The sequence below is a fragment of the Phyllostomus discolor genome, chromosome X, assembly GCF_004126475.2.
Source record: "Phyllostomus discolor isolate MPI-MPIP mPhyDis1 chromosome X, mPhyDis1.pri.v3, whole genome shotgun sequence".
Taxonomy (NCBI): domain Eukaryota; kingdom Metazoa; phylum Chordata; class Mammalia; order Chiroptera; family Phyllostomidae; genus Phyllostomus; species Phyllostomus discolor.
In genome coordinates, this window is record NC_050198.1 from 71,084,758 (window position 1) to 71,095,760 (window position 11,003).

The window sequence follows — 11,003 nt, forward strand, 5'->3', positions numbered from 1 at the left end:
TCTCCACACAGAGATGGCAGGTGGGTGCCATATCTGAAAAACCATCAATATTTAACAAAATAGACTTTGAAACAAAAGCCATTAACAAGAGACAAAGAAGGATCCAGCACCTCCAGTACTGGGTATTAATCCAGAGAAACCCAAAACACTGAATTGAAAAAACATATACATCCATATGCTTACTGCAGCATTATTTACAATCACCAAGATATGGAAGCAACCTAAGTGTCCATCAATAGATGAATGGATAAAATAGTGGTACATACATATAATGAAATATTATTCAGCCATAAAAAAGAACGAAATCTTGCCATCTGCAACAACATGGGTGGACCTAGAGGGTATTATGCTGAGTGAAATAAGTCAGAGAAAGACAAATGCCAGATAATTCACTTATATGTGGGATTTAAAAAAAAATAAGCAGAACAGAAATGTACTAATAGATACAGAAAACATTGACAGCTGCCAGATAGGAGAGGGGTTGGTGGGGGTGGGTGAAAAAGGTAAAGGGATTTAGAAGTACAAATTGGTAGTTACAGAATAATCACAGGAATATAATGTATAGCATAGGGAATAATGTAATACTATATATGGTGCCAGATGGGTACTAAATCTCTTAGGGTGATCACTATGTAAGTTATGTAAGTGTCTAATCATGGGATTGTATACCTGAAACAAATATAATATTGTATGTCAATTGTAATTTAAAAAGAAAAAAAAAAGAATCAGGAAAGTGATCAAATATGGACCACAGAGTATAAAAATATAGAGTTAAAAAGTTTTAGTAACAAATGATTTCCAAGAACTATTAAAAGCAAGCACTGGACTGCTTTTCTAAGAGTATCGGTTAAGGATTTACCACCTTCATGATAATATAGCAATCATTTACACCTGCATAATGCTTTAGAGTTTACAAAGTGCTATTCAAACTGAAATAAGCATGTAAGATTTATATTTTCAGAAGAAAGCACAGGACAAAAGGCAATGGGAGCCATAAAGAAAGATGAAAGACAGTGGGGATAAGAAGGCCGTGGGAAGATGTCATAATTTTATTTCTATGTGTGTAAAGGACAAATGGCACAGCAGCAACTGCTCTGTCTCCCCAGAGCAAGAAGAGCCTTACACACTACAGTATAAACATATATCTTTCTGTTGTAGAGAATTCCAAAAATAAGTGCTATAAAAAATTCTGTAATGGTTTAGAAAAGGAGTTCTTACACCATATAATCTTTTCTCTGCAAATCATATCTGGAATAATTTAGGTATTGCTTAGAAAATTAATTTTAGGGTTCTTTCCAACTCTAATTCTTCGAGGTCAGACTCTTCAAGCATTTTCCAAAGGTTTCAGATAAGAACGAGTTTCAGATAATAACGCTTTATCACCCTGTCACAAATGACAAGTTTACCAGTCAAGCCCACTGTTTCAACTCAACCTAAAGTAGACACAGAAACAGAGCAGAAGGAAGAAGCAGCTTATCAACAGAACCAGAGAGAAAAAAAAAAAGAAGGAAAAGGAAAAAAGGATTAAATCTTCAGATACTACTTGATATAGGAGAACTAAACAAAACCATATCAGTAGGTTTATTGAAAAAAATTCCTTGGGGAACAGAATAGAAAGCCCAGAAATAAACCTACACATACGAGGGGGGACCGGAAAAAAAAAACAACCCGGAATCTATTTCTAAAAAATTGTGTATTTATTCTTACATGTTTAAACTTTAGACACCTTTGAAGTACTCTCCATTTGATGCAATACACCTATTGAGACTTTTTTCACTGCTCAGAACAGTTTTTGAACTCGTTGATTTTGATGTCTTTTAGTGCTTTTGCCATTTTTTGTTTGTTTGTTTGTTTCACCTTTTCCATATTGGCAAAACATTTCCCTTTGAGCACTTTTTCATCCAGGGAAACCAAAAAAAAGTTGCTCAGCAACAGATTGGGTGAACAGGGAGGGTGGGGCACAGGAGTCATGCCATTTTTGGTCAAAAACTGCTGAACACTCAGCATGGTGTGGGCAGGTGTGCTGGTAAACCCCCACCATGAAATGTGCAAACATGCTGAAAGAGCCTTCAAAAAATATTCACTGAAGCTGAAGGCAGCCTCTCACAACAATGCCAGCTGATAAAACCGATACAGATGGGTTCCTAGAATACTTGCCTAGTGGGAAAAGCCTGTACTACAAGGGTCCCACCCTCCAGAGGATAATTCCGGTTTGTTGGGGGGTCCCCCTCGTATATGGTCAATTAATTTACAACAAAGGAGCCAAACATATAGAAGGTGAGGCAAAAGTAGGTTTATAATTGTGAGTACACAAAAACAGTTTATTCTTGTATTATTATTTATTGTTATATTATTTTCCATATGAATAACCATAAACCTACTTTTGCCCACCCTTGTATAAAAATATCAAATCATTATGCTGGATACCTGAAACCAATATAATGTTGTATGTCAATTATACTGCAAAAAATCCCTTTGTAATGCTAACATCTAACATGCAAACTGCTACTGGATTGAGAAAAAAAGATCAGAAATAGTATAAAAGTATTTGTTTTAACACAGAACCCTTCTATGAACAAGAAATTTGCATCCTGTGAATAACAATTTAAGAAAACTATTAGCATGCTAAAATCTGCTAGCAATAGATATGTTCAATGTCTTTAAAATGTAAGGGGTAGCCCTGGCTGGTGTGGCTCAGTGGATTGAGTGTCAGCCTTGGAACTGAAAGGTTACAGGTTCAATTCCCAGTCAGGGCACATGCCTGGGTTGTGGGCTGTGCCCCCAGTTGAGGGCATGTGAGAGGCAACTGACCAATGTTTCTCTCCCTCCCTTCTCCTCTCTAAAAATAAATAAATAAAAAAAACAAACTTAAGGGGTAGAATAGCATTAATCACAAGAAAGGAGAAAAATGTGAGCTGTACTGAACAAAAATTTTGACAATAGACTCTGGAGTTAAACAAATGTTACATTTAAAAATATACTTTTTAATCACTTACTCTGGTTCTGGATTCTTTGGAGAAAGTCCCCATACTTCAGGAGCTCCCAATTCTCCAATCCTCTCTCTCTCGCTTAATCTCCTAGAAGATATAGGCATGTGAATTATAACTAAATGGATAAATTGCTTCCTAAACATACAATGAAATTCAAAGGAGTCCAGTTAAATTGTATTTTCCCTTACATTTTAAACTTTAAATTAATAAAAACTTGGCTTAGCCCTAGCTGGTATGGCTCAGTGGATTGAGCTCTGGCCTGAGAACTGGAAGGTTGCAGGTTTGATTCCTGGTCAGGGCACATACCTGGGTTGCAGGCCAAGTCCTCAGCTGGGGGTCTGTGAGAGGCAACTGACTGATGTTTCTTTCCCTCTCTTTCTCCCTCCCTTCCCTTTCTCTAAAAATAAATAAATTTATTAAAAAATCAAAAATAAAAATCTTGGCTTAAATATAAAGTCAACAATTAGGATCTGATGTTTTGATAATACTATCAAATGGCACAGACTACAGATAGCTTGAGAGGCTGGGCCAGGATTGTAGCCTGGGAGGCTGCTAAGTGCATCCTCTCTGCCACCCACGTGACCTAGCTCCCAACTGCTCATTTCATATTCTGCAATGTGTGAGTGCAGAAACAGTTTTACATTTGTAAATAACTTATTTTGTTTACACACATTTATGAAAATAGAGAGGTCAATACTTTTGTTTGGTCGAACCTTCTGTTTGTTGACATTCAAGAATTAATGAAGAAAATAGCCATGGCTGGTGTGGCTCAGTAGATTGGGCATCTTCCCACAAGGCAAAGGGTCACTGGTTCAATTCCAGGTCAGAGCCTGGGTTGCAGGTCAGGTACCTGGTTAGGAGCATGTGAAAGGCAACTGACTGATGTTTCTCTAGTCCATTGATGCTTCTTTCCCTGTCTTTCTCCCTCCCTTCCCTTCTCTCTAAAAATAAATTTAAAAATAAATAAAATCTTAAAGAAACAATTAATGAAGAAAATAAAAATGAAGCATTAGAAGTAGAAAATAAAGAGAGCTCTGAAAAGAAATTTTATTTGACAAAAAATTATACTAAATGAGATACAGGGTTTTTTTTCCATTTAGTTCATTTTTAGAAAAAAAAGATTATATCTCTATCTACTCTAAGAGGACACACAGAAAAAAGTTTTTTTTTTATGTTTGTGATTTCTTCCCTTAATTTTTGCTATTACTCATAAACAAACAAACATAAAAACCTAAGGCTCAATTCCTCAAAGTTTAGCAGCTTATGACTCCATTTGTTTAAAAAAAACTTACAAAATAAATATAATTCTTTATTCAGGGGAAGAGGTATTATAATTGTGCAGAGTCAGGTTTCCCACTGGAAGAAACAGTCTAAAAAGAGACATATTTATGAATGAACTTGGAATACTGTGCATACAGGAGGAAGAATGCTTGACAGGCTGTAAAGAGCAAGCAGTCAAATTCAACCCCTGTTGCCATCTGTCCTTTTAAGATAAATTATTTATTTTCTAAATGTACAAATGTAAATTTCATCCACAAGTTCCAACATATTTTGGTGATTGTCTAGCAAGAAGCTGGTTGCTTTGTGATTGACACAGCCTGGGGCTAACTTTCTGAAAAATTTAATGTGGAGAGGTAAGTCTCCAACCTAACTCAGGACCATTTTTACTGTTTCTGTTCCCAGGCAGGAAAACCTAATAATTAACACTGTAAGGACTATATATTAGGTTCCAAGCACTAAATCATTACAACTATAAAAGCAATTGTACTAATTCCATCCCTTTTTAAATAGTGAAGAATTTAAGCTCAGAGAGGATAAGTAACTTGCCCAAGGTCACACAACTATTAAGCAGCAAAGCAGGGCTTTGAATTCCCTCAGTGTGATTCTGAAGCCTGTCCTCTTCACTATACTTTACTGGCTTCTCTCTCCTGGAAGAAAACAATTCATAGGGACACCTGCTGCTATTGAAACCTTAACCTCAATGCCTGTAATACTTTTAAATGTCGTTTTTAACACACAGTGAATGTAAACCACTTAGTACAGTGCCCGACACATAATTTAACACTCATTAAGCATTAGACATTAAGACTTAGAGATAATTATAACCCGTTTCCTTTCTACTTCTTAAACTATTTTTCCACTTCAGTACTCATTCTCATTAGAGACCTGATCTTACCCTGACCTTACTTTTCATGGTCAAGATTGAGAACACTTTTAATAAGATCCTTCTCAATGTAGCCTAATCTAGAGTTCAGCAGGTCACTTTTCCTGCATTCATCCAATTATCTTGTCATTAGAGGTTTTTCTCCTCTCCAATTTAAACCTTTAATCTCAACCCTTCCCAACCGGCTACAAAATATTTCCACTTAGCATATCCTGTTCAAACCTGTCTGATCATTCAACAAGCAATGGCAGCGTTCCTACAGAGTGCTAATCACTGTGAATTTTGTATTCAATACAATAGGGTCCCTCCTTTCCATTAGAACTGTCTAGTGGGAAATAAAAACATGCTCACGAATGATAACCACGCAACCAAATAAATGCTTCCTATAGGATTCCGGTAGGTCTGAGGCGCTCGGCCATGTCCGCTAGAAGCCAGGAGACAGAAGCGGGTAGCGGCAGACCACGGCACCGTATTAAAGGGGCCTGAGGATGAGTGAAAACTTAAGGGGATTAAAGAGCAAATAGGGCATTGTAGTGGGTGCATTGAAGGAAGGAATGAAAATGGGCACAAGGCAGGCGGAGAGAGAATGTAAATAGTAAGGATGAACTATAAAATTGGACTTGGAAGGTAGGTGGGTGCAAGAAAGGGTGCTCCCATCTCACTCACTTCTGCCGTAGGCTTTCCTCCCTCTCCTTGTCCAAGAGGCTAGGCCATGGCTTGTCGTTCCCGTAGGGGCGTGAGTAGCCGCCATAATAGGCGGACGAAGCAGAAGAGAAGGGGGTGCCCCGCGTCGCAGAAGGCCGCTCTCGAGAGCGTGACCGCGAGCGGGAGCGGTAGGGCTGGTTTCGGGAGCTTTGGCCGAGGCCACTCGGCTGATGGCTGAGGCCATTCCGATCCCCAGACCGAGAACAAGAGTGCGAGCGAGAGCGGCGGCCCCGCGGGGATCGGGCGGATTTGCTGGGCTTAGGGCTCCTCGACGAACTGCGACGCCTCACCCTAGAGCCCGAGGCCTCCCTCTCCGGGCTGCGCGAACCAGACACCGGAGCCATCACTGCCGCTGTGTCCCCGAAGCCGGGGAGAAGGGGGCGCTCTTGCTAGCCTGGGAAGATACCGGTTGCCTTGGCTCCCGGGAGGACCTGTCACTGCGTCACAACCGGAACCTTAGGAAACCTTGGAAACAGTTCCGGGTACGTCGGTAAATACCTTCCCCTGACCTAGATTGTCGCGCCGACGGGAAGTACTGTGTGTAATGGTATAAAGAAGCCGGTCGGGCAACCTGACCCATGAGTCCTTTCGGTTCCTAGCGAGGTTGCTGAAGTTTAAACTGGACTGGAGACCTTGTCCTTTCTTCATCCTCGATTTGAAATATCTGAATAGAAGGACGGGATGACAGGCCACAGGACACTTTTCACTGAGCGGCCGTATTAACAACAAAGCCAATGTAATTTTACACATGTTTGTGTATATGTTTGTGTGTGTATGCATGCGGCCGCGCGCGCCCCCCCCCCCCACAATTTTTCTTTCCAGTCCCAAGCAAAATAAGTAAAGTTTATCTTAATTGGTGGTTAGCTATGATGTGTAAACTCCCTGTTGCCCAATTAGCTTAGAGGGCACAAATTCTATGTTAATGACTTGAGCCTGATACACTCCAGTTAATTTTTTAGCCTACAGAAAATTGCATATTTTCTCCCTAGGCATCCATCTCCACCAGTGTACTCCAGCAAAAGGAGTTTGTAACGCCCCCTCCTGTCCAGCCCCTTAAATTAGTCTCATCATATATCAGCTCAGTAATACATGGTTAATGATCATTATTTCTATTCATTTTATACTGTTTTTAAGTGAAAGAGCATTGGAGCACTAGTTCTACTGACTCTACTTTTTGAAAGCACAATGAGTTTGTTGTGGAAATTCTGAACTCATTCTACCAGCAGCTAGATGGCCTCTGGACCTTTCCTCCTAAGAAGTAACTTATCAGACAGTGAAAACTAATGCCATTAATTATCGGAAACCTCCTTTTTTTGGAATTTAAAGGAAAGGTGTATTACATAATGTTAAATGGAAAAAGTGGGCCACACTATTGGATATCCCTTTTTTCCCATTTGGTGTATAGAGGTAGAATCTTATTTGGTGATAAAATACACCATGAATTATTTACATTGGTACTTCCACTCAAGACTACAGAGACTTTATTTAACCTCAATGATCTTATATCTGTATTGACTTTTTTCCACATCAAAATTCAAACTCTCAATGTCTCCAGTGTAATTACTCATTTACTTTATCCCACAATATACATAAAGCAGTGTCAATGTAAAAATATCAACAGTACCACCAATGAAAGAATTACTGAAAAGAGTTGAAGATTTTTCTTTAATTATTTTTACCCTTAGGGCATACCCACAGTAGGGATGGATAATGAAATTACTGTATCTTAAACTGACACAAAATTGTTTACCTCTCTCTGGTTATGCCACTAATTTAATACACAAGTTAATTTAATTTTACTTTCAATATTTAGGGACTAATTTTATTTATTTTTGTTGTATAATTATGTTGAATATCTTTTATGTAAAAACAACTGGTCATGAGCGAGGACCAAGAAATGAAGTAAGAAAAGTTATATTTTAGAATGGAGATTTGGGGAAATTTCTAATAAAGTTTTGAGTGGAAAACCTATGCCTAACTTTTGCGATACCAGGCTGCACACTTTTACATCAATTGCCTCTAAAAGTGAACTTTGCAACAGTGCTTGTTCTACCTTCCCCTTATCATGCACTTTAGTTTCAATGATAAAACCCCCACCCCTGCACCTCTGATTGGCATGATACTCTTCTTGCTCAGTTTCCTTGGAGAAGCCTGTGTTTCTCAAATAGGAAGTGTGTGTGGGGGTGGAATCAGAGCATATAGGCAGGTACAGGCAGTCACAGAGGTGGGGCAGAGGTTGAGTCATGTGGAAACCCAATCCAGCCAAGACAAAAAAAATCATTCCTACTTACATGGATCCATTCTTTATAGTAGAGTTAAATAGTTTGTGGCTATGATGTATTCAGCTTCCATTAACTACTTCTCTTTGCAATCTGAGTTGCTTGAGCAGGTGCATGGCTTCACTCAGAGCACCAAGGGAGGGATCTGGGTTGTGGAAATGGAGGTTGAGGAAGTGGGAATTGGGAAGACTCATTTGTAGTCTGTGTCTGCTTCAATTTATAGGTGCTTTCCAATTATACCATCAATTGTTTAAGAAGTTGCAGGACTAAAAGTTTTAAATCACTAATCTGTTTTGAAAGGATTTATGGGCTCAAAACCTGAGCTACATACTTTAAAGCATAATTTTCCTCTCAAATATTTCTTGGTTGATACAAACTTGTGCTCTCTAGTAACTACTAGGGCACTGACTTTGTTGGTTCCTCTAACACCTGCATTGATACTCCATTTATAGGAAGGAGTTTGATTATATTAGGCCTCTAGATGTATGGAAAATTCTCAAACTTTTGGGTCAGCCAATGTGAATTTCATATTGGAAATACCATGCCATAAATGGACAATTATTTCTAACATCCTCGTTGGGAGGAGTTGAGTCTGTCAACAGGTAGAAATATGGATGTAACTTGGAGTGTTCTGATGACCAAAAAATAACACAGGATGAAATGGAATGATGTCATCCTTCCAGGATATATTTTAGCTAAGGACTCTCTGTGTATTTGTATACATGCATATGCATACAAAAAGGTAAAGAGAGGAAAGAGTGACTAATGCACCAGGCACCTAGAGAATAGGATGTTGATCAACTATACTAGAGGCTAGTGGTGAGTGTGAAGAGGCTCATCCTCAACATCTGAGAGAGTGGAGAATGAAGAAGTGGCAAAACTTGGCAAATAATCCAGATCCCAAAGCAGGCCAATGGTTGCTGTGTCACAAATTCCAAATAAAATTGAACAACTATCAATTTGCATCTATATGTTAAGGAGGAGAAAAGGGAAAGGAAGATGAATACAGCTAAAGAAGATACACCCCACTTTTCTGCATTGCTTAACTCCAATTTACTGATGTTCTTTATTTGTGGCACTTAGGTACAAAACTATTGTTGTGATTATATAAATATAAAGATAAACGTGCTGCAACTTTGCCTTTTGTTTAAGGGTGGATGTTAATATGGAACTATGGCATTTGAGTTCCTCAGGTTGTAGCCTTCCTCTCTTCCTCGTCTTTCTCCTTTTCTACTTCCCCTTTCCTCCTTATGCTTTAAAAATGCAAGAAAAGGAGTTCCTCAAAATGCAGTTTTGCACAATGTAACCAACACTATATGAAGTACTTTTATATCTATTATCAGATAAAACACACCAATAAACCAAAAACCCAAAAAAGGCACAAATTGAAAACATCAGATTCAAGTGAGTGGAGACGAGAGCAATGTTTATGCTTTGACCTTGTCTTGTGCTTTTTTTTTTTTGGTCTTGTTTTTTTTTTTTTTTAAAACTAATAGACTATTTTTAGAGCAGTTTTAAGTTTACAGAAAAGCTTAGCACAAAGTACAGAGTTCTTATATACTCCTTCTCTTCCCCTGACTTCCACTCCTCCCCCACAGTTTCCCCTATTAATATTTTATATTCATGTATATTTGTTACAATCAATGAACTAATCTTGATAAATTATAATTAACTGAAATCTATGGTTTAAATTAGGGTTCACTCTTTGTGTTGTGCTTTCTATGGCTTGTCAATGCATGATGTCATGTATCTACTATTACCATATCATACAGAATAGTTTTGCTGCTCTAAAAAAATCCCTTGTGCTCCACCTATTAATCCTTTCTTTCCTGCCTCCTTCTCCTTTTACTCCTCCTGAAACCCCTACTAATCACTGATCTTTTTACTGTCCCTCCAGTTGTTCCTTTTCCACAGTGACATATAGTTGGAACCAGACTGGCTTCTTCCACTTAGCAATATGTATTTAAGGTTCCTCCATGTCTTTTTGTGGCTTGATAGCTCATTTATTTTTATCACTGAATAATATTCTGTTGTATGGATGCATCATAGGTTATCTCTTCACCTATTGAAGGGCTTCTTAGTTACTTACAGATTTTGGTGATTATGAGTTACTATAAACATTCATGTGCATGTTTTTGTGTAGTTGTTCCAGCACCATTTGTTGAAAAGACTGTCCTTTCTCATTTGAATTGCCTTTGCTCTTTTGGCAAAGATCAGTTGATTATATTTATGTGAGTCTATTGCTGAGCTCTCTATTCTGCACCACTTATCTATTTGTTTACTCCTTAGGCAATGCCACAATATTTTGATGACTGTAGCTTTATATTGATTCTTGAATTTAGGCAGTGTCAGTCTTCTGGTTTTGTTCTTTTTCACTGTTAATTTAGCTACTTTTGGTCTTTTGCTTTTCCATATAAACTTTAAGGGCAATTTCTCAATTTCTACAAAGTAACCGACTGGAATTTGGTTGGGATTGTATTCAATCTATAGATTAGGTTGGAAATAACTGACATCTTGGCAATATCAAGTCTTCCTATCCACTAACATAGAATATCTTTCCATTTATTCAGATCTTCATTAATTTCTTATATTAGAGTTTTGTAGTTTTCCACATATAGACATTGGGACATTGCACATATTTTGTTAGGTTTATACCTAAGTATTTCAGTTTTGGGTGCTAACATAAATGGGGTGTTTTAAATTTCAAATTCTAGTTGCTTGTTGCTGATATATAGGAAAGTGATTGACTTGTATATTTACCTATGTCCTGCAGTCTTGCCATAGTCATTTATTAGTTCCAGAAGGTTTTTTTATCAATTTCTTTGAAAATCTCTACCTAGACAATCATGTCACTGTGAACAAAGA

General features: G+C 38.0%; 1 protein-coding gene across 3 annotated transcripts in view; it reads right to left on the reverse strand.

The window, feature by feature from the left end:
* The window catches only part of LOC114505274 (NFKB activating protein), a 27,975-nt gene extending 21,618 nt beyond the window's left edge, over window positions 1-6,357 (reverse strand). For 2 of the 3 annotated variants that reach the window (XM_036016875.1, XM_036016873.1), the window contains exons 1-2: window positions 5,821-6,357; window positions 2,997-3,077 (exon numbers count right to left, since the gene is read on the reverse strand). In XM_036016875.1, the coding sequence (XP_035872768.1) occupies window positions 2,997-3,077; window positions 5,821-6,203 (464 nt within the window). In that variant the 5' untranslated portion in view covers window positions 6,204-6,357. The remainder of the gene's footprint in view (window positions 1-2,996; window positions 3,078-5,820) is intronic. The other variant, XM_028523172.2, reaches the window with a different exon arrangement.
* Window positions 6,358-11,003: the final 4,646 nt, after the last annotated feature.